At 40.1% G+C, this 24,379-nt stretch overlaps 2 protein-coding genes and 2 pseudogenes across 2 annotated transcripts; 3 read left to right on the forward strand and 1 right to left on the reverse strand.

Annotated features, from left to right (window-relative positions):
* The first annotated feature begins 6,114 nt into the window (after positions 1-6,114).
* Positions 6,115-7,017, forward strand: TAS2R4 (taste 2 receptor member 4). The gene has a single exon (XM_023758894.1). It carries the CDS (start codon positions 6,115-6,117, stop codon positions 7,015-7,017), a length of 903 nt encoding a protein of 300 aa, XP_023614662.1.
* An 8,918-nt stretch (positions 7,018-15,935) lies between these two features.
* Positions 15,936-16,381, reverse strand: LOC111827195 (annotated as a pseudogene).
* Positions 16,382-17,216: 835 nt separating this feature from the next.
* On the forward strand, positions 17,217-18,107 carry TAS2R5 (taste 2 receptor member 5). Its single transcript, XM_006094726.1, has one exon. It carries the CDS (start codon positions 17,217-17,219, stop codon positions 18,105-18,107), a length of 891 nt encoding a protein of 296 aa, XP_006094788.1.
* An 859-nt stretch (positions 18,108-18,966) lies between these two features.
* On the forward strand, positions 18,967-24,175 carry LOC111827177 (annotated as a pseudogene).
* The last annotated feature ends 204 nt before the right edge of the window (positions 24,176-24,379 follow it).

The raw sequence follows: 24,379 nt of genomic DNA on the forward strand, positions 1-24,379 counted from the left end.
GAATATTGGCAGCAACCAAGGAATAAGGACCTCTTTCTAGAAGCCTGAGGAGACAAGGATACTAAGGGAGAGGTCGAGACACGTCTCTGTTACCAGGAGGCAGAATTAATCTCGCCCTTCTCCCCATACAACTGGATCCTAATTAAAGGAGAGAAGTGTGGCACAGGGAGGATGTCTCAGAGATTTCTGATCCCACTTTTAGGAATATATCCCAAGAAGCCTGAAACACCAATCAGAAAGAACATATGCACCCCTATGTTCATAGCAGCACTATTTACAATAACTACGATCTGGAAACAGCCCAAGTGCCCATCAGTAGATGAGAGAATAAAAAAGCTGTGGTTGCCTGGCTGGTGTGGCTCAGTGGTTCAGCATTGACCTATGAACCACGAGGTCACAGTTCGATTCCCCATCAGGGCATATGACCAGGTTGCGGGCTCGATCTCCAGTGTCGGGTGTGCAGGATGCAGCCAATCAATGGTTCTCTCTTATCAGTGATGTTTCTATCTCTCTCTCCCTATTCCTTCCTCTCTGAAATCAAGAAAATATATATTAAAAAAGAAAAAAAGCTGTGGTACATCTATACCATGGAATACTATGCAACAATAAAAAAGGATCTCTTACTGTTTGAGACAGCATGGAGGGAACTGGAGAGTATTATGCTAAGTGAAATAAGCCAGTCTGAGAAAGACAAGTATCACATGATCTCACTCATATGTGGAATCTAATAAACAAAATAAACTGATGAACAAAATAGATCCAGAGACAGAAACATGGAACAGACTGACAAATCTCAGAGGGAAGGTGGGGGTTGGTGCCAAAAGATCAACCAAAGAACTTCTATGCATATGAAAACCTGGGGCGGGGCGGGGGGACAGGGACAGGCTAGATGGGGTCAATGGGGGGAAAAGAGGGACATATATAATACTTTCAACAATAAAGATTAAAAAATAAATCTGAAGAGACTGAACATTTTTCTGAAGACATTCTTTTTTTTTTTAAATATATTTTATTGATTTTTTTTCAGAGAGGAAGGGAGAGGGATAGAGAGTTAGAAACATCGATGAGAGAGAAACATCGATCAGCTGCCTCTTGCACACTCCCCCCCTGGGGATGTGCCCGCAACCCAGGTACATGCCCTTGACCGGAATCGAACCCGGGACCCTTCAATCCGCAGGCCGACGCTCTATCCACTGAGCCAAACCGGTTAGGGCTGAAGACATTCTTCATATTATCCCATTGGGTTAAACACTTCCCCCAGCCAGTAGGTGGGGGCTCAGGACATAAACCATATTACTTGTAGGCAAAATTAAGAACCTTATGCTTTCTCTGTACATCTGAGTTTGCAGAGTGAGTATATTTTGTTTGACTCCACTATGATTAAATTGTCATTGTGACTTGTTGGAACTGGCCAGGTGACCAGAACAATATTTCCAGGTTAGTCCTGGAAAATATATTTTCAGAAGTTCACGAGTGGAGTTTCTTGGCCTTTCTATCTGGTTGTTCCAACTATGTACTTCCAGCCAGAGAGAAATGTATATGAAATATTTGTGGCGGCTGAACTTTGTATTCTTACTGCTCAGCTAACAGATCTCTCTGAGAAAGGGGTGGGTCTGGCCAGTTGCTGCTTGCTGCTGTAATAGTCCAGGAGTAAATACATTTCTCACCCCGTTTTGATTCTGGCTTATCTTGATTCCAGTTTACTCATTCGTGCCAGACATTCATCTAACACTTCGCACCAAGCACTATGCTAGATCAGTTGCTGTTCTCAAAAACATCCTAGCTAGTGGGCAATAAAGCCATCTCTGCATCATTGAAACAGATGCTTCAGCTCTGAGGAAGGGATCATCTTAGCACAGATGGTTCTGGCTCTGGTGTTCTTTGTGTCTAGCTCCCTGTTGTGGCAGTCATGAAAATACAAAGTTCTCTGCAGTAGCCACATACTTGACAGATGGCTCCAGCTGCTGAGATCCATCCCTTTGAGGCCACACTTCCTGAAGGCTGCTCTCACCTAGTGATGGAGCACTGTGGGGTACTAAGGCAGGTTTGTTCTGTTGACATGAGACCCTTCCAACAGGCACTTTGGACCCAAGGACTCTCCATAAGCTTGAAGAACTGTGCTGCAGTCTGGGGCTCTGCCTACCCATTCTTTTTCTTCCCCCCTCCCCTTTTTATGGTATCAGAACTACATTACTGTCTGAATATTCTGTCCACCTTCTCTTCCTCCCTACCACCTAAAATCTTTGTCAAGTCTAATGCCATTTCAGCCTATGCTTCTTGTTATGAAAAGATGTGTGGTTTTTTTGTTTGTTTGTTTGTTTTGTTTTATTTTCTTTAAGTGCACTAGAATTCTGGAAATTGTCCCAGATTCTTTCTTCGCCTTCAGCTTCTGTATTCTTCTGCTATTTGGCCACTAGATCCATTTGGTTGTACTTTGCAAACATTTCTCTCAAATGTCCCTCAGTCTCAATTTCTTCTTTTCAGTCCATCAGAGTGACTGCAATACGATTCTAACTAGTTTTGTTTCCAATTCCATCCCTTTCCAGCAAAACATACTTATATTACTTGGATTATGTTCTTCATAGAGTAAAAAGACAATCATAATACTCCTCTCTGAAGTTCTGCAATGCTGTCCATTGCTTTGGATAAAGTCTAAACTTCTTATGTTGGAACATAGAGCCATTCATCATTTGGCCCTTATTTTCCTATCTAGCTTCATCTTCCCACTCCTTACTTTTCCCAAAGAACCTTGAACTGCTTTACTTCTCAAATGTGACATACTGTTCTAGTTGCTACACTTCTGTGTAAGCTATTTTCTTTGCCTAGACTTCCCTCTCTCACTCATCAGCTTTATTAATGTTTCTTACCCTCCCAGACCTGCCTCCTCCAGGCTCTCTCAGAAAAAGATAAGCACTTACTCTGTGTTTTTGAAAATGTTGTACATGCCTCTGATAGTGTTATTACAATGATTATTTATGTTGAAAGTCATTACTATGGCACAAGTAGTTCACTCTTTTTTTTTTAATTATTTACAGCTCTTTTATATTTAATATTTTAAAATATTTTTTCAAGATTTATGTAATAGGAGACATTTTTTAAACAAGAAAACAATTCTAGTTATAAGACAAGTAAGTTCTGGAGATTTAATGTACAGCAAGGTGATTATAGTTAATAATACTGCATTAAAAACCTGAAAATTGCTAAGAAAATAAATTTTTTTTTTTAATATTTTTTTATTTTTCGCTTAAAGTATTACAAAGGGTATTACATAAGTGTCCTTTTTTTCCCCCCTGCCCTTGACACACCCCTACCCTCCCTTACCCCCCAGTGTCTTATGTCCATTAGTTATGCTTATATGCATGCATACAAGACCTTCGGTTGATCTCTTACTCCCCTCCCTCCTGCCCCCCAACTCTCTCTGGCCTTCCCACTGCAGTTTGGCAATCAGTTTGAGGCAGCTCTGCCTCTGTATCTATTATTGTTCAAAAGTTTGTAATGGTCTTTATTATCCATGAATGAGTGAGATCATGTGGTATTTTTCCTTCATTGACTGGCTTGTTTCACTTAGCATAATGCTCTCCAGTTCCATCCATGATGTTGCAAATGGTAGGAGTTCCTTCTTTTTAACAGCAGCATAGTATTCCATCGTGTAGATGTACCACAGTTTTCTAATCCATTCATCTACTGATGGGCACTTAGGCTGTTTCTAGATCTTAGCTATGGTGAATTGTGCTGCTACGAACATCTGGTTACATATATCCTTTCTGATAGGTGTTTCTGGTTTCTTGGGATATATTCCTAGTAGTGGGATCACAGGGTCAAATGGGAGTTCCATTTCCAATTTTTTGAGGAACCTCCATACTGCCTTCCATAGTGGCTGCACCAGTCTGCATTCCCACCAGCAGTGCACAAGTGTTCCTTTTTCTCCACATCCTCTCCAGCAACAAGTAGTTCACTCTTATCTTTCCAGTTTCATCTCTGACCACTTCTTTCCCTTTGCATCCCTCCATCCTTCTGTTTTCTGAACCTACCACACTCTTTGTCATCTCCTTCGGTAGAGTTCTCCCTCTGTTTCCAGTGTCCTCCCTCCCACCCTAGCCTTTTGCTTGGATAACCACTTTGCATCTTTAAGACTTAATTTATATGTCTCCTTAAGGGAGCCTTTTCTGAACTCCTAGGCTGGGTGAAATGTCCCCCCTGAACATCCCAATGCACCCTTTGTTTTTCCTTATAGCTCCTAATACACTGATGTAAACGTCTATTTGTCTGCCTCTCCCACTATTCTGTATGTGTTTTGAAGGTGGGTTATGAGTTATTCTTCTCTGTTTGTTAGCACCTTATATATTAGTGCCTAGATGATAATAACAGTTTAGTGAATGAACAAACCAATGAGGGGCAGCCTGGTATAGTTGAAAGAACTGAGTCTCAGAAAAACCTTCTAACTTAGCTACTATGCTTTTTGGCAGTCACTTACTTTCTTTGATCTTCATTTCTTCACCCCAAAGTAGGGATAGCCATATCTCCCTCCTGGAACTATTTTAGGTTAACCGAATTTTTGCAATGTCCCTGTGCATTGCTGGAGACATAGTAAGTACTCAGAAAAGCCAAAAAACTGTAAGCTTCCTTCTTTCTTCCTCCTAAGCAATATTGATACTCTTTTGAAAACAACTCCAAGTTTGTAATTCTTATTTATTCGTGACTGATCTCGTTCTTCAAAGCCTTCATCAAGCTAAGCTAAGCCATCCTTTTGCTTTGACTGTTTGCCCTAAAGGTTTCCCTACAGATCTGCCAGGTAGCAAAGTTTGGACTCATGACTGCAGTGCACCCACCAGGGAGTCGTCTTGTGCTCCAGTGAATAGTCAGATGTACAAGACTGTTTCAGGCCACTGTGGCACTCGTCTACTCAGGTGGATATAGATCAGGATCCAGCTCACCAGCAGGGCCGAATCAGGCCTTCCTCTTTGCAGTCATTGCTGCTCATCACACAGCTCAGGGGCAAGGAGATGAGATCCACAGTTGGGTAAGAGTGGGAGCTGCCCTAAAATAAAACCTTCATATCCCCAAGGAGCCAATTTGTTTTGTAATAATTTCATAGACATGGCTTTTGGGGTCAAGCCATGGGACAAACACACAGGAAGAGTCACCATACTCAGGGAACTCCAAAGCAGGGATCTTCATAAGATACTTATATTTGACTGAAGGGCAAATTTTCGTGAAGGGTTTTAACACTTTTCCCACATTGAATCCTTCAGAAATAACTTCTGACAGAACCAGCTTACTGATCATACTAACCAACTGGATCACATTTTAAAAAAACTAACCAACTGGATCACATTTTTAAAAAAATCCTCACCTGAGGATATTTTTTCCCCGCTGATTATTAGAGCGAATGGAAAGGGAGGGAGGGAGGGAGGGAGGAAGAGAGAGAGAGAGAGAGAGAGAGAGAGAGAGAGAGAGAGAGAGGAGAGAGAGGAGAGAGAGAGAGAGAGAGAGAGAGAGAGAGAGAGAGAGAGAGAGAGAGAGAAAGAAAGAGACATAGATGTGAGAAAGACACATCGATTGGTTGCCTGGAAGGGTAACATCAGCATGGCCAGAATGACAGCTGTGACATAACAGATGAGAGGGGTGAGAGAAGGTGGATTCAAGTAATTCATGGATGTGTGGATGGGGGTGCATAGAAGTGAGGCATGGGGATTCCCACCATTATCTGGGCTTGCTGTGAAGAAAGCTGCACTCACTGTGGAGCAGTGACAGAAACAGTGCTGGAAGGAACTCTGTCATTTGGCTTTGCAGTCCTTGGAGCCTGCCATAACTCCTCCCTTCAGCTCTCCTTCTCTTGGAGGAGTGGATTCCCAGGTCCACCTTTGCTGTTTGAATTAGGCATTTCTAAAGAAAACAGGATATGAATGAAGAAATAGTAATACAATCCTTGGAAGATTTGCATCTCAGTAAAAGCAGCTGGCTTTTAGACCACTAATGGCTCATTTGCCACACTGCGGAAAAATGAAAAAGGAAATACCCTCCTGGCTGGATGCTGGTGCCTCTTTCTACATTTCAGTATTTCCCCTGTTCCCAACATCAGCACCACAGCTGTTGAGTCCTCCATGACTAAAGATGTTCCAAATATTCTCTTTCTCTGTTTTTACTATCTCAGTAGTTTTGGATTTTGTAGGACTCATTGTGAATCTGTTTATTGCAGTGATCAATTACAAGACTTGGGTCCAAAGCCACGGAATGTCCTCTTCGGATAGGATCCTGTTCAGCTTAGGCATCACCAGATTTCTCATGATGGGAATGTCCCTGGTGAACATCTTCTGCTTCTTCATCTCTCCAAATGTTGAAAGGTTAGTTTACTTACCCAAATTTTTCCTGTTGTTTTGGATGTTTTTGGACTCCAGTAGCCTCTGGTTTGTAACTTTGCTCAATGTCTTGTACTGTGTGACGATTGCTAACTTGAAATACTCAATTTTTCTTCTGCTGAAACGAAATCTCTCCCCAAAGACCCCCAGGCTATTGCTGGCCTGTGTGTTGCTTTCTGCCTTCACCATGCTTCTGTATATTGTGCTCAGACAGAAGCTACTCTTTCCTGAATTTGTGACGACGGAGAGAAATGGCACAGAATTTAGCGCCGATGAGGGCACCTTGTCAGTGGTGTTCTCTTTGTTCTTGAACTCATTTCTCCAGTTCATCATTAATGTGACTTCTGCTTCCTTGTTAATAAACTCCTTGAGGAGACATATACAGAAGATGCAGAGAAACGCCACTGGCTTTTGGAATCCCCAGACTGAAGCTCATGTGGGTGCTATAAAGCTGATGGCTTATTTCCTCCTCCTCTACATTCCGTATACAGTTGCCACCCTGTTCCAATACCTCCTTTCTAAAGAGATGGATTTGGGAACCAGATCCGTATGTATAATAATTTCCACCTTTTACATTCCAGGACATTCTGTTCTCATTGTTCTCACACATCCTAAACTTAAAAGCAAAGCAAAGAAGATTATTTGCTTCAACAAATAGTGGAATATCAGTAGTAAACAGTGGCTGGAGTCAATTCATGGCTTGGGAGCACGATTTTTCTCTGTTAGCAGTTTTCCCAGTGGTCTGATGTATGCATTTTGTAATTGTGATCTGACTTCTTAGGCCTTTGAGTGCCTGCATTTCAGTTCAGCTTGCAAATTTTTTTTGCTAACATTTTTAAATTAGGCACTTTTTAAAATGAACTTGTTTGTGGTATTACTTATGTTTTTTGCATGGGCATTACATTCCTGGATAATAGAAATCACCACATTGTTTTATTGGCTACTGAAGTATAATGGGAAGTTCCCCCAAATTAATCAATACATTATAGTTCACATCTCTGTAGTTTAAGCCCTGACAGTTGTTTATCCTTTTTGTAATATAAGTGCCTGAATTTTTTATTTTCTTCTTCTTTTTTCTTTTTTTATTGAGATAATATTAGTTATTAATATTATATAAATTTCAGGTATGCAATATTATAATTTGTTATCTGTATACACTGTATAGTGCTTACCAACAAAAGTCTAGTTACTATGTGCTACCATATTAATTGACCTGCTTTACCCATTTCACCCTTCCCCACTCCCCTTGCCCTCTTGTAACCACTGATCTGTTTTTTTGTATCAATGAGTTTTTTGTTGTTGTTGTTATTCATTTGTTTCTTTTTTGTTTTATATTGTACATATGAGTGAAATCATACAGTGTTTGTACTTTTCCATCTGACATATTTCACATAGCATAATACCCTCAAGGCCCATCCATATTATTGCAAATGGAAATATATTATCTTTTTATGGCTGTGTAATATTCCATTGTATATGTGTACCACATCTTCTTTAGACATTCATCTGTGTCGATGGACTCTGGTTGTTTGCATATCTTGGAAAACAGTATGGAGGACTGAATTTCTAGATTTGTACTAGAAAGAATGGAAGGGTCAGAGTTGCTAGGTGGAGGGAAGTGACTAGTATTAAAGAAGTCCAATCCAGGACAGTTCCACCATAATTTTATGTGACCCAACCATAAAATTATTTTCGTTGCTACTTCATAACTGTAATGTTGCTACTGTTATGAATCGTAATGTAAATATCTCATATGCAGGATGGTCTTAGGCGACTCCTGTGAAAGGGTCGTCTGACTGCCAAAGGGTTCGCGACCCACAGGTTGAGAACCGCTGTTCTAGTGGCTTGATGGGAAGCTGCTCCATTTGAGAATCTCTTAATTAAGGCCAATTAGATCTTCAAATTTTTTAAAAAGCAAGTTTAAAATAGTGAACTCAACACAAGCTGTGTGAAACTTTACAAAAGAGTGTACCTCAGCATATGATGTGGAATTCAGTGGAAAGCCAAGAGGAGCCATTGGACTGGTAGTGGGAGTGCCTGACTTTTGGTGACTTTATGCCATCTCTTTGTGAATTTATGCACTGAGCTGTATGGGCACTGTACAATTCTCGTGGAGAATGCTGCCTTTTTAAAAAAAATTTTTTTCTTTGTTGGAGCATCAGAATTATGGCTATAGAGGAGCAGGAATGTGAAGATGGAATATTGATCACTTTTGGAATGAGAATTGGGGAATAATAATTTATACAGTCTTTTGGTGTTTATAAAATACTTACATAATATTTTCAGACCTCAAAATAGTCTTATTAAAATAACTTTCTCTTGATTAACAACAAAAAAGAGAAATCACCAAATTTTACAAATTATCTGATTTTTCTCATTTTGACTACTAGAATCTTGACTGCAATATTTAGTAAGGATTAGCCAAACCAGTTTTTTTTATACTACAAGACCTGGAGGTACTCATTATTTTGAACATAAAGATTATGAGATAAAAAGACTCCTGAGAGTGACTAAATGCAAGTTATGACATAAGAACTCCAAATGAGTAGCAGAAACCCTCTTGGTTCCCAGTACCTGTTATCTTTCCCCTCTCTGTCATAGTAAGAATTTTTAGCTAATCAAAATTTGGCAACTGATTACATTTTATAGATTCCTCTTATAAGTAGGTGTTGCCATGTGATCAAGTTCTGCCAATAGAGTCTGAGAAGTGATGTGTCATTTCTAGGTGACGCCCTTAGGCAGGTAAGCCCTTCCTTCCCCTTTGCCTTGGCTTTGTCCTTGTGCTGGAAGGTAATGTTTGGTCGTCTTGGACCACGCAGGTGAGGTGACTATTTAGGAAAGGTGGAACAATTACCCATCTTAGAGTTGGCTCCATGGTTCCTGACACGGAGGAGCTGTAACACCAGCTCTGACTGCTTACAGCTTGCTTGCAAATGAGCTGTCTACACATAGGTACATACTTGATTTGTTTGATAGCATTTCTGACCTATTTTAAATACAGGAAAATTATTTGTCTCAATTTTGCTGCCCTCATAGTTGGGACAATGAGTGTAGATTTGTAGAATGATGATCTGAATCTCAAGAAAAGAAATAGCTGCACTGATATTATGCACTAAGTCTCTATATCTGAGAAATAAGCATCTCCCTTCTTTTAGACACTGTAATTTCTCTTGCCTTACTCAAATAACTCAGGCTATACTATAAATGCATACAATAATATATATCTTCATGATGAAGTAGTTTATAGTTATGTATTCTTATAATCAAGAAAACATTTCATATGATCTGAGAAAATACCTGTGATATATTAGTAAGTGAAATAAAAAAAATCTTCAGTATGATACCAATATTTGTAAAATAAAATATGTATGCCCAAAGTACAAACAGTAATTTTTTAAAGCATTTTGATAAAACTACTATTTGTGACATTGTGGATGGACCTGGAGAGTATTATGCTAACTGAAATAAGGCAGTCAGAGAAAGATAAATACTATATGATCTCATTAAAATTTATAATGAAGAAAATAAACTGATGAACAAAATGGAACCAGAAGCATGAATACATGGAATAGACTGGTTGGTGCCCAAGGGGAGGAGGTGGGGAATGACTGGATAAAGAAGGTGAAGGAAATAGCTAAAGAACATATATGCATACCTCATGGACATGGACGATAATTTGGTAAAAGCCAAGAAAGGAGGAGGCGGGGGAGGGTGGAGTTGGGCAAAGGGGAGTGGGGAAAGGGGGACTCCTTCAATGATGTCAACATTACAAAATTTAAAACAAACAAAACTCCCCAGGGATTTGGATAACTGGCCCAGGACCAGTTTTATTCCCTGAGAGAAAAAGGGTGTCAGGAAACTGTGAATGTGTGAGAATTTGTCTGATGTGGAAATTAACAAGGAAGTGAAAGGATTAATGGGGATCCCACAGGAGAGAGGGAAAAGGAGCATGAAGGGTAAAGACAATAGCAGGGGGAGGGACACGGACTGCACACCATCATCCCCAAGCTGGGTGGGACGGCTGTGAGTTCCGTCTTCTGGGGGACCTGTAGTACCATTATGTCAAAACAGCTGGGACACTGTGACTGATGGCTGTGGGGTACATAGGGAAAAGCCAGGACAGACTGCCTCAATAGGAAGGAGCAAGAGGCCTGGTAAATGACTCCATTTGGGTACAGCTTGCTTGCAGATGAGCTGTCTACACATAGGTACATACTTGATTTGTTTAATAGCATTTCTGACCTATTTTAAATACAGGAAAATTATTTGTCTCAATTTTGCTGCCCTCATAGTTGGGACAATGAGTGTAGATTTGTAGAATGATGATCTGAATCTCAAGAAAAGAAATAGCTGCACTGATATTATGCACTAAGTCTCTATATCTTTAACTTTAGTGGATGCTTTTAAAGGCCTGGGCTAGTCTTCCTTCTTTATTCTTGCTTTCCAGAAATTCTGGAATCAGACAGAGCTGACCACCTTTCTTTAGAAGTAGCAGCTCAGTTCTTCCTGTATTTGCATCCTGTGAATTATATCAGACTTCAGGCGCTCTCCTACTTTATTGAAAGGAGTGATTATGGAGAGAAACCACCAAGGAAGGAAAGAAAAGTAACATTAATTAGATAATAATATTTTCTAGACACCAGGCTGGATAATTTCATATGTCCTTTTCTCATCACAATAGCCCTGTGAGGTGAACATGGTTATAATTTTTAAAAAGAGGAATATGAAGATCTGAGAGGTTAATTGACTCTTCTAAGGATATAGCTACCCACTGGTTGAGTTGGAAAGCAGACCCGAATCTGTCTGACATTGAAGTACAATGTCTTTCTATGAATGGCTGCAAGTGCCCCGTTTATAAATCCCCTTACAGCAGTGGTTCTCAACCGTGGCTGCACATTAGAATCACCTGGGAATCTTTTTAAAATCCTGATTTCTGGGCCTCATCCTCCGGAAATTCTGTTTCTTTGTTACTAATGTTGTGGCCCCACCCCATAACAAAGAAACAGAATTTCCAGAGATGAGGCCCAGAAATCAGGATTTTAAAAAGATTCCCAGGTGATTCTAATGTGCAGCCAAGGTTGAGAACCATTGCCTTACAGGGAGCTGGTCATGAGGTGTGTGTCTCATTGAGGTCCAGGGCTCATCTGAACCTGGGAGCACTTGGCTTTGGATGAGCAGAGATCCAGAAAGCCCTGTCGGCCATCTCTTCTTAACATGATCTTACAGTGTTAGGGGAAACCCCTCAGCCTTCTGAGTCTCCTCTGGAAAAACACAATGCCCAACTTGTTAAAAACATAATTTTCATACAGTTTTCTGTAACCGAGTTTTACGTAACTTTTCAAAAGTAAAGCTTGAATTTTTAATTTAATTTTATTTTACAGAAAAGTTACAGAGAGTACAGAGAGATCCCTCTTCTCCTCACCCAGTTTTCCTGCTGTTATTATCTTATATAATCTAATGCATTTGTTAAAACTAAGAAACTAGCATTGATACATTACCCATTCACTAACCTACAGACCTTCTCCAAATTTTACCAGTTTCCCCACACATATTCTTTTTCTTTGCCAGGATCCAATCAAGGATATCATGTTGCATTTAGTCCTCAGTTCTTAGTGTACTCTGCTCTGTAATGTTTCTCGACCTCCCTTTGGTTTTCATGCCCTTAACAGTTTTGGAGATTACTGTGCAGGCATTTTGTGAAGTGTCCCTCTATCTGGGTTTGTTTGATCTTTTTCTCATGGTTAGATTGGGATTATGGGCCTTTGGGGAGGGGAAGTGCCCTTCTCATCACATCTCCTCATGGGTAGTGATATCATTATGGCTTATCACTGGTCATGTGACCCTCGATGGCTTGGTTAAGGTGGTGTCTGCTGGGTTTCTCCACTGCCCAATTCTCTAGTTCCCTTTTCAGACTCTCTTTCTTAGAAATCTCTCAGTCCAGCTCACTCCCAAGGGAAAGGGAATGAAGCCCAGCTTCCTACAGGGGTCTCCTGAATCTTGTCTACTGTGCTTAGCTCTCTTCCCCAATCTTCATACTTACGGAAGCAGACAAAAAGGGCTCCTGCTCTCTCATCTGCCGAGTCGCCCGATTCTGTGCTTTTCTTCATTCACGGTCTCCATCCCTGCTCGTGCTTATCACGTTCTTCCTCTAAGACTGTGATCCTTGCTGCACGCAGGCCAGGAATGCTTCCTTTCCCCCTCCCAGGACCTAAATTATACCAAACCAGAGCCCCAACCCCACCTCTTCATAGGGTGGTGGGAAAGGGGCTGGAAAAATTCTGAATATATATACGCTGCACTTTTTGTTCCTGTTACACATGATTGTTAATGATGTGCTTAGGCGTCTCAGTTTCTGAATTTCTGGACTCATTCCGAGCATTAAGAGAACTGCTTTGCCTTAGGTTAACAGCTGCTATAGAAGAGCTGCCCTGACGCCATCTAGTGGCAATGCGGGCACAATTCTAGGAGGCCCTGAAAAGGCTGCCTGTGTACTGGAATACACAGGGTCAGTGAGCTATGTCAGATGTAGACGAGGGATGGAGCTGTACTTAGCCTTGCAACTTCATGGGGGAGGGCATTTTTTTGGGTGAAGGTTTCAGACCCGAGTCTTTGAAACTGAAATCGTGTAGCTACTTCTTTCTCCTCGACTTGCCTTTTTGTGTGATAGCTATCCTTCTCCCATAGTCTCCAACTCTTCCCTCTCCTAGCTCACTACTGTCCCATTTCTGAGACACACATGATGGCCTACACTTTTTCTCTACATTCTATCGTAATGGCCACGAGGAATCAGACTTATTGGAGAATTCTGTGGAAGGTGGTCTGGGCTTGAAGATACTAGAGGCCACGGCATGGGAAAAAGATCTAGTTAGCCCTACTCCAGACAATTGCCAGCATACAATTAATTTACTGTAAAATTAAGTAAAGTTATTATTTTTGTTCTCAATTCTTCTTTGATTTTGGAATAAAATATGAGGGTAACATGAAAAACAGAGTAGAAACCAGAGCTATTGCTCCCCAACCAGTGCAAAGTACATTATTTTAATAAAACTCAGAACACAAAACTGAGTTTTTATACTTTGCATGGGAAGTATCACATTTTTCTAAATTGCTGCAGATAATTCCATTTTCTTCACCAACACACTATGTCTCCCCTGATGAAGGGAAGTAGAAAATAGCTATTATTTTGAAATAATGTGTGTTTTTCAAAAAATACAACTTTGTACATTAGTTGCGAGATATTTTTAAGGCATTTTTCTTTTTAAAATTTTTTTATTATTTTAAAAATATGTTTTTATTGATTTCAGAAAGAGAAAGGGAGAGGGAGAGAGTGATAGAAACATCAATGATGAGAGAGAATCATTGATTGGCTGCCTCCTGCACACCCACACTTTGAGCCTGCAGCTTGGGCTTGTGCCCTGACATGAATCAAACTGGTGACCTTTTGGTTCATAGGTCTACTTCAACTACGGGGCTAGGCAAGCATTTTTGTTATTGGATTTAACCAATTATTTCAATTTCCTATGTGGTTTAGCCTTTTTAAAATTAATGTTAATTTATTTTTTAAAATTTATCTTTATTGTTGAAAGTATTATAGATGTCCCCCTTTTCCCTCCATTAACCTCCTCTACCCTGCACCCACCTACCCTCCAGGCCTTTACCACATTATTGTCTATGTCCATGGGTTATGCATGTATGCATATAAGTTCTTTGGTTAATCTCCCCCTCTATAAGTGAGCCTTTTCCCCAGGCCTTCCCTCTGAGATTCATCAGTCTGTTCCATGCTTCTGTGTCTCTGGATCTATTTCATTCATCAGTTTATTTTGTTCATTAGATTCCACATATGAGTGAAATCATGTAATACTTGTCTTTCTCTGACTGGGTCTAGCCTTAATACCAGTAATAAAATAGTCTATCAAGAAACCATTATATTTATGACAATTTCTCTCTCTCTCTCTCTCTCTCTCTCTCTCTATATATATATATATCTATATCTATATCTATCTATATCTATATCTATATTTTAGGCCTGTCTAGGCTTTCTGGATACATATCAGTCAACTACTATGCTTTGTATGATGTTTCACTGCCCAGAACCTAGAGAAGGGCAGGGTATGAGAGAAGAGCAGTTATGTCTGCTGTCAAAAGTCACCATAAAAACCCTACTCTTGTCTTTCTCTGACTGGTTTATTTCACTTAGCATAATGCTCTCCAGATGTATCCATGCTGTCACAAAAGGTAAGATTTCCGTCTTTTTTATGGCCAAGTAGTATTCCATTGTGTAAATGTACCACAGCTTTTTTTATCCTCTCATTTACTGATAGGCACTTGGGTTGCTTCCAGATCTTGGCTATTGTAAGTAACACTGCAATGAATCAATGTCACCCTGATAAATTCAATAAAAAGGGAGAGGTTCATCTCTCACCCAGGTTTTCTGGCCTGTGGCAGATTATGACCTTCTCTTCTGCGTCTCCACAGCTGTAGGCCCCAGGTCTTACAAGGTGTGTTCCCTGGAAGCAGGGGCTGTGCATGCTCACTGCTGTGCTCCTGTGCCTGGTACACTGCCTGGCACATAATACACACTCTTACCCTATGTGAATGAATGGAAATCTGATCCTAAACTCCATTGTATTTTTATTAGACCAGTTGAAGTCCAGAGTGAGCAGTGGTTTGCCTGCAGCTTTGTAGAATGCTTGAGACAGCTCTGAGTCCAAAGTTTGTGTTGCTACACAGGAAACAGAAAAGCAGCTCCCGACTCCTCCTACAGAACTCTTTCCACCACGCTCATGCTGCCTTCCTAAAAAGCTAGCCCAGCCTTCCTCCTTCTTCCTCATCCAATTCCTCTTTCTCCTCATTTACTCAAAGTCGCTTCTAGCCTGGTTTGAACACTGTGCTGCTTTTCTGTTTTCTGTGTAGTAACACAAACTTAGAAGCTTAAAGGGACATGCATTCGTGTGTCACAACTTCTGGGATCAGGAAGTTTGGGCACAGCCTTAGTGGACTCTCTCTGCAAGGTCTCACAGGATACAGTGAAGATGTTGGCTAGGCTGTACTTTCCTTGGAGCTCAGAGCACTCTTTTGTGGAAAGAATTCAGTTCTTTGCAGTTGTAGGACTAAGGTTTTCTTACTAGCTGTCAACTGGGGGCCAGTCTCAGAATCTAGAGGCTTCCTGCAGTTTCTCACCATGTGGCAGCGGGACTGTTCAAGGCTGGCAGGAGAGCCCTGTCCCTCTTCCAAGACTTTAGGTGATTAAGTTGGGACCATCCAGGGTGATCTCTTTTTTGATGAAGTCAAACTTGAATGATTTGGGATCTTAATCACATCTGCAGAAGCCCTTCATCTTTGCCATGTAATATAAGTACAGACATGCCATCCCATTTTATTCATAGCCCCATTGCAGCTGAAGGATTATTCTGAGTGGGAGTCTTGGGCCGTCTTAGAATTTAGTCTTCCACAAACACATCTGTTTTGGGCCAGTCCCAGGGAAGTTTGAATCTGGACAATAAATGAAGCACATTCCCTGTATTTATTTATTCTTTTTTTTTTTTTTTTTTTTTTTTTTTTACTTGTGGACATGTAGCTTCAAGCTACCAGGACACAGGCCCCACCAACACCCTTAATCTTCTCCTCAGCTCTTCTGTTGAAGAATTTGGCCTTCACAATGATAGGCTGCTTTGAGAGCTTTCCCTTCCCCAGAACTTTGTTGTAGCCCGATCGCACCACATCAGTGATAGGAAAAACTCCAGTCTTGCTCTTGGCAGCACTTGCCTGTGTCTGCTCACTGACCAGGGTCCACAGTTTATCAAGGTTGACAGTTGGGCAGAAGCTCTGGTTCCTCTTTAGGTGGTAATGCCTCATACTAAAGTAACCTGGGTGATATTTGTTGAAGTTGATCCTGTGATGATGCAAGCCACCAGCATTACTGTGCCCCCACCTTCCTCCCCGGTGTTTCCTGTGCTTGCCAATGTAGCCGTGCCGTGGCTCATGTCCCAAAGTTTTCAGGTCTTCCTCAGTCTGGATGGCATGATGGTGGCCGAGCTGCAAGAGAGAGGCTCTTGCAAAGTCTCTCACATTCCCTATATTTTTTTTATAGCTGTGCTAGTCTTTTTTTTTTCACTTCTTTGAGCTCATCTTCTTCCTCATTTTTTTTCTCTAAGACCTTAATATGAGGTATATGCCAAGTCAAGTGTGCGATGATTGTTATCATAAAGGGCAAGTGACTTCAAGATCCTGATTAACAAGAATGGCTCTCTGTCCCTCTCCCTTCCTCTCTGTAAAAAATCAATAAAATATATTAAAAAAAAACACAAACAAAAAACTTCCCCTACTTCTATCTCTTTGATAATGAAATATTTTTAAAATGTCTGAATTTATTCAGCTTTTATGCCTATATGTTCACAGTTCTTTATATGAAAATAAAATTTATTTTTATACATAAGAGCTCACATCTGGCAAGGTATGGAATCTGAGAATGTTTTGATCCCACCTTTCTTGTTGGGAGGTCTTCTCATATTACATGCTGGTGTCTAGATGTTAGCTCGTGACCCTGGAGGAGGAAAGTTAGTGTCTGTTCTACTGTTTCATATCTCTGAGTCTAGGGTCAGAGTTCATTCATGTGTATGCAAATACAGAGGGGATCATAACTTCTGAACTGTCTCTTCCTGGTCACAGCTGTTCAGACTCTGCTTGAGGACAGGTTACAGAAGGGCAAGGCTAAATCCACATTTTGTGGTGTGAAAATTTACCGTGAGTGTGGTGTCATCCTCAGGGGATCTGAAGCTCAGCCAGGAGCCGTACACGTTCATCAGCAGGGAAGCAGAGTACCTCCTGAGCCTATCGTGAGGGACTCCTTCCTCAGCCATGCATATTGCCACCCTAGGACTGCTGATGGTGGTGGCAGTGACTGAATTTCTCATTGGCCTGGTTGGAAATGGAGTCCTTGTGGTCTGGAGTTTTGTAGAATGGGTAAGAAAACTCAAGGAGTCCTCCTACAACCTCATTGTCCTGGGCCTGGCTGGCTGCCGACTTCTCCTGCAGTGCCTGATTATGGTGGACCTAATACTGTTTTCGATTTTCAAGAGCTGCATCTGGTTTCGCTATATCAGTGTCTTCTGGGTTGTGGTCAGCCAGGCCAGCCTGTGGTTTGCCACTTTCCTCAGTGTCTTCTACTGCAAGAAGATCACGACCTTTGAACACCCTGTCTGCCTATGGCTAAAGCAGAGGGCCTATAGCCTGAGTGCCTGGTGTCTTCTGGGGTGCCTCCTGATCAATCTGCTAATTATAGCCGATGTTGGCTTAAAGCCCCACAGTCCTTTCCAAGGAAACAGCAGCATTCTGTACTCCTTTTCAGACTTGCAGTATCTGTATATATTACAGCTCAATGCAGGATGTGGGTTTCCTTTCTCGGTGTTTCTAATTTCCTCTGGGATGTTAATTGTCTCTCTGTATAGACACCATAAGAAGATGAAGGTCCATACAGCTGGCCGGAATGATGCTCGAGCCAAGGCTCACATCACTGTCCTGAAGTCCTTGGTCTGCTTCCTTATACTTTACTTGGTTTACATCGTGGCCAGCCCCTTCTCTATCAAATCTAAGACTTCTCCTGTTGATCTCACCACTGTCTTCATCTCGGAGACAGTCATGGCTGCCTATCCTTCTCTTCATTCTGTCATATTGATCATGGGGAATCCCAGGATAAAGCAGGCTTGTCAGAGAATCCTGTGGAAGACAGTGCGCGCTTGGAAATCCTGAGGCTTGTGAGTTGCAGAGAAAGAAGTGGCCAGGATACTCTTTTGAGACACTCCTTTGATAGATCTCTATAAGACTTTTACATCTTTTAAATTTTTCCTTTTTTCACACAAATGGGCAACAGAAAATACAGAATAAAAGTCAATACTGCCAGGCTGGTGTGGTTCAGTGGTTGAGTGTTGATCCATGAACCAGGAGATCACAGTTTGATTCCCAGTCGGGCACATGACCAGATTGTGGCTCAATCCCCAGTGAGGGGCATACAGGAGACAGCCGATCAATGATTCTCTCTCATCATTGATGTTTTTATCTTGCTCTCTTTCTCTCTTCCTCTTTCTGAAATCAATAAAAATATATTTTAAAAAATCAAATTATTTCTCTCTTGGCGATGCAAAGTACATTATTTTCATGTATTATAGAAATCAACCCCGGAGGACAGAGGCTTGGGTGGAGGTGGGCAAAGGGGGAGAAAATGGGGGACATCTGCAATAGTGTCAACAATAAAATATTTAAATAAAGAGAAAAAGAAAAAAGAAATCAATACTTGGGCTTTATGTTTGGTAAAAGGATGCTCTGTTCTATATATATTAAGTAATTTCTTTTAAAATTACATCTATAAGTTACATTTTTCTATTATAGAAAACAGAGATTAGGAACAATTAATTCAGTGATTATGAATTTTTATGAAAATTCACCTATGCATTAGTGTTAGTCATTTTGGATAAGCTTTTAAAAAAAGATATATCTAATAATTTTCTCATTTACTTAAGATAGTAGGTCTAGTTATCTAATTAAAAAACAACAACAAATCATCTTTATATTTCTGGAAGGTTCTTTGAGTCATAAAAGTCAGTTAGCCACTATGATCTGTATTAAGCTTCAAAGTCCAAAGCTGGACTGGGGCAAGAAGGGTGTGAGGGGCACTTGCTCTCCTAGAGAGCCTATGGCAGTGCTGGGACCAGAGCTTAGTGTCCTGACTGCTGGGCCAGGGCTTTTTCCTGGACATGCTACCTTCCTGAAGAGCTAGCTTTGCCTTCCCCTGAATCCCATCCCTCTCTCTATGTACTTTCTCAGCCTTAAGTTTTAGCCTTGTTTAAACACATGACTTAGGTTTAGTTCTAGGGGAGCTGGAATCTAATGGACAATCCTTAATATACCTAATTTTTTTTCACTTCTTTATATATATATATCATGTTAATCTATTTTATTAATCTATTTTCTCCAACATGTGTCTTTTCCTTACTGAAAGTTGTAGGCTGAGGTTCATGGTAGGTCCATGTGGATGCTAGTCCTTAAGGGAAGAGCTGGCTCTGCTGACACCACTGTGAGTTGTGTGAGGTCAAGCACCATCTTTTGCCTTCTGGGATAATCCATCTTTTCATGTAGAGAGATGCTTCTCCTTGGTTATATTTTTAGTAGCAGGATGAATTTTTCATTATGCCATGGCTATGTTTATGCAGATGTCCTTTGTGACCAACTGTTGTAATGATAATAATAGTGCCTAATATTTTTTAGGACTTTACATTTTATCCAGTATTCTTGTATATAGTCCAAAATTTAATTACGTTTTAATAGCAACTCTATGCAGTTAGTGATGCTAAGCCCATTTTATAGACAAAAATACTTGGGCTGGAGTGATGATCATCAACTATCAATTGGTAAAAATGCAGGTAAAACAGTCCCAGAATTTTGGACTCCAAGTCTTGTTGTGTATTCCAGTAAATCTTAAGTCCCTCTTGTTCATACTTGAAAGAATTTATGCTAGCCTTAGCCTGTGGAATGCTCAAGTTTATGAGTATTTTTAAACAGATTAAATAAGCAACTAATCTTGCAAGTTTGGTTTTGGCCTGGGAGTCAAGGTCAAATCATGACAGATGGACATTTTTAAGACTTGCTTTTCCTAGGGATAAAACACTTGCATTTTCCCAGTCACCTTTTGGGATTGGATTTCCTTCCTTTTCTGAACCTGATTTAGCTCATGATGGGTGTGAGGCTGCTTTGTGTTTTATCCAAGAAAACAAATCTGGAGGCAAATCTGTGTTCTTGACTTGATTCCTATGTAATTAAATCTTTTATAGTTTGCATTCTCAGAGCTGCGGCACTGCAGTTGGCTCCATGCGCACCTGTATGTACATATTACTATACTAGCATTCCTTTCTATCATGAGGTATGATCTGTGATGATGTGGCCACAGGAGGACTGAAGAATATTTAAATGGTGTAGAAAATGAAATGCAACACTTGCCCATTCTACTCTCTAGTATGTCTCACTAACCAAATAGAGTCATATTTTACCATTTACCTTAGTTCTTCCAGTGATTATTTTCACAACTCTAAATAATAAGATTTGCTTCTCTTACTTGGTTTTATCAACTTTGAACTTTAACTTCTGAATCCCATTCATCAAAGTTGGGGGAGTATCTCACTTAACCACACATCTGTTCCCCTCTCCTAAATTTGATTAGTTTTATTTATTTGTCATTCTACCAGTAATTCATTTTAAAACTTTAAGTACTATGTTTTTTAACTTTATTTATTTGAACCACAACTTATTACAGTATCTATAGAGTCTGAATTATGTAGAAGGAAGTAATTGGCGCTTCAGCTCTCCTATACTTCTCCCAGGACCCAATTCATATGTTCAACTTCATATGAGAGAGTAAACCTGTTGGAAGAGAATAGGCTATCTCAAAGAATCCATGGGAAGGCCAGAGAGTCAGTGTCAATATGGGAACTAAGAGGGTTTAAATCTCTGAGAACACAACCAAGTCACTGTACAGGACTGATACTGGCACCCCCCCCCCCACATTGCACCTGTCAACGTTGGGTCTGGACACTGCTACTGCCTCTGTGAATGGGTCCCGTTGTGTCACAGCTCCAAGGTCCAAAATCCTGGCCATGGGCCTCTGGTTGGCTGAGTGTAGGTTACACTCCTGCCCTAGTGGACAGTCCTGGGGAGAGGACAAGTCTGATTTCCTTTCAGTACGCAGCAATTAGATTAAGCAGCAGAATCGACATAGCTGATGATGAATTGATGAATGGGAAGGCCAGTTCAAATAACTCTCTTAGAAGGCATTGGGAAGTAATAAAGAGATGGAACATGTAAAAGAGAAGAAAGGCTGTTTGACACAGAAATAACATGGTGGGGGCAGAGCAGTGTCTAAATCAAAGAACTTGTTTCTTTGAGCTCTTCTGGCAGTGATTCTGACAGTGAAGGTGACAGTGAAAGAAGAAGAAGCACTTTACTCCAGAAAAAGCTGTAAAGAAGCAAAAGACAGATGAAACGTCAAGAGCTCTGCCATCCTCCAAGCAGAGCAGCAGCAGCAGACAGGGTAACACATCTCAGGTTGGGAGAACAAGGTACGTCAGCGTTGGGGACTTTAAAGGAAAAGGCCTATATTAGAGAATACTGGGTGGATCCTGAGGTGAACTGAACTCAGGAAGAAAGGTGTTTTTTTTGTTTTTTTTTAAGTCCCGAGCAATGGAGCCAGCGGAAGGAAAGGATTTTTGACTTTGACGATACAGTAAGAAATGGTGAAATCAGAGCCATACAAAATCTGCACTGTTTTAGTTGTTTTTATCTATCTTTTTACATTGGCTTTTGTTTTCTAAACGTTGTTTTCCAAGCTATTGTATGTTTGGATTGCAGAACAATTTGCAATAATACTTTTTGTTAATGTGGTTTATTAAAAATGTTCTAAGTGAAGCTAATTGTCAACTTTATTAAGGAGGATAGCTTTGGCCCACCACCTAGTGTAAAATAAAATCAAATCATAAAAAAAGATAAAAGAAATAACAGGGTAAGTGTCTGTGTAACTTGATTTCCAGAAGGAGATGTTAAAAATGAAAAGAAGGAATAAATTATTTGAAGAATTAATGACCAAGAATTGCACTGAGTAAATAGATAAAACAAATAAACAAAATAAATGAAAAAAACTAGATTGAAAAGGCTCACAGGGTGTGAAACAAGATGAATAAGTTGGGACAGAACCCTTCACTCTTATGCACATTATAGAAAAACTTAAGAATATCGAAGATAAAAGGAAAGCTTATAGAGCTTTACGAAAGAGCAGATCCAGAATCAGCAGACTGCAGGTCAACAAGATTCTGCATTACATTTTATTCTAGTAAATGTTTTATTCTTAATTTCAGATGACACCAAGAAGAAAAGTTTAGAAATGTTTTTTCTGCCTAAAATAAAATATCTTGCATGATCTTACTATTGATATATATAGAATAGAATATTATTCAGTCATAAAAAGGGAAGAAGTTCTCATACATGCTACAACATAGATACAAATTGAAAACATAATGCTGAGTGAAAAAGCCTGTCAAAAAAGACTATATATATCATATGATTCCATTTACTATATGAAAGGTCCAGAGGAGGAAAATCTATAGTGATTGTAAGTAGATTAGTGGCTTCCAGGGGCAAAATATAGAGAAAATGGGTAGTGATTGCTTATGTGTGTAGAGATTCTTTAGGGATCATGAAAATATTCTAAAATTAAATAGTGGTGATAATTGCTTAACTCTATATGTACAAATACTGAATTTACACTCAAAGACATATTAAAGACATTAAATACATAAAGATTGTTGCAATGTTTTAAAGGTAGAACTGGCAGGATTTAGCTATAGAATGGATATGAGATATCAGAGAAGAGAGGAATCAGAAGTCATTCTGTTTGATGCCTCTGTACCTATTTTGTTTATCAGTTTATTATGTTCATTAGATTCTACTCCTGAGTAAGATCATGCAATATTTGTCTTCTTCTTATTGGCTACTCAATATATCTTGGGGGTGGAGGGAGATTAACCAAAGAATTTATATACTTATATGCATAACCAATAAATACACACAATAGTGTGGTGAAGGCCAGGGTGGGGCAGGGGCTGGGAGGAGAGAGAAAAAGGGGGGATTGAAGACATCTGTAATACTGTCTAGAACAATAATAAAAAGGCTAATAATATTGAAAAATACATTGAAAATCCCATCATACAGTGTTATAAATTTTTCTTTCAACAGTCATACCACTTTTTAAAGAATTTTAAAATGAGGGGGAAAAAGTGATTCTAACATTTTTGGCCTGAGTAACTTTCAGGGTCATCAGCTTATCTGGGGAAGACAGTGGGTGAAGTATGTTGATCTGGGGGTAAGATTTGGAGTTTTGTTTTGCACAAGTTATATCTGAGATGTTTATTGGAGATGTTGAGTAGAGAGCTGAACATATGGAAGTCAAGGGAAATGATCAAACTGGAGATGTACATTTGGGAGTTGTTAGATTAAATATGATGTTTAAAATCATAAGACTGGTGTAGGTCAATAAGGAAGTGAGTGTAAATAGATAAAAGAAGAAGTCCAAGACTAAAACTCAGGGAACTCTGATGTTGAGAGATTATAGAGATATGGTGGTATCAGTAAAGGAGACTGGAAAGAAGTAGCTGGTGGACAAAAGATCATGATGTCCTGGAGGCCAAGTACAGGAAGAGGAAATGACTAACTTTGTCAAATGATGCTGATAATATGTAAAAGGAGAGCTGAGAATGCACCTTTAGATTTAAAAATATACAACTCATTGGTGATTTAGAAAGAGCAGTTTTATTTTTTATTTTTTAAAAAATATATTTTATTGACTTTTTACAGACAGGAAGGGAGAGGGATAGAGAGTTAGAAACATTGATGAGAGAGAAACATTGATCAGCTGCCTCTTGCACACCCCCTACTGGGGATGTGCCCGCAACCAAGGTACATGCCCTTGACCGGAATTGAACCTGGGACCCTTCAGTCCCCAGGTCGATACTGTATCCACTGAGCCAAACTGGTTAGGGCTAGAAAGAGCAGTTTTAGGGGGGCTGAAGTCCCTGTGTCCTTGCTTATTGAGGGTCCTTCTCAGATTCTAGAGACTATTTACATTTCTTGCCTTGCAGCTCCCTTCTTCCATCTTCAAAGGCTACAATGATGGGTCAGGTCCTTCTCATCCTTTGAATCTCTACTGCCTCTTTTTCTGTTGTCACATCTCTCTGGCCAAATATTCTGCCTTCCTCTTCTACTTTGAAGAGCCCCTGTGATTACATTGGTTCACCCAGATAATCCAGGATAATTTCCCCATTTTAATGTCCATAAACATGAGCACATCCGCAGAGCTGCATTTTTCCATGTAAGATATCATATTCATGGGTTCTGGGGGTTAGGATGTGGACATCTTTATGGGGGGCATTTTTATGTCTAACACAGAAGTCATAAACCTTCAGAATAGAAAATATTGCCCAAGT

The sequence above is a fragment of the Myotis lucifugus genome, unplaced genomic scaffold (assembly GCF_000147115.1).
Source record: "Myotis lucifugus unplaced genomic scaffold, Myoluc2.0 scaffold_141, whole genome shotgun sequence".
NCBI lineage: Eukaryota > Metazoa > Chordata > Mammalia > Chiroptera > Vespertilionidae > Myotis > Myotis lucifugus.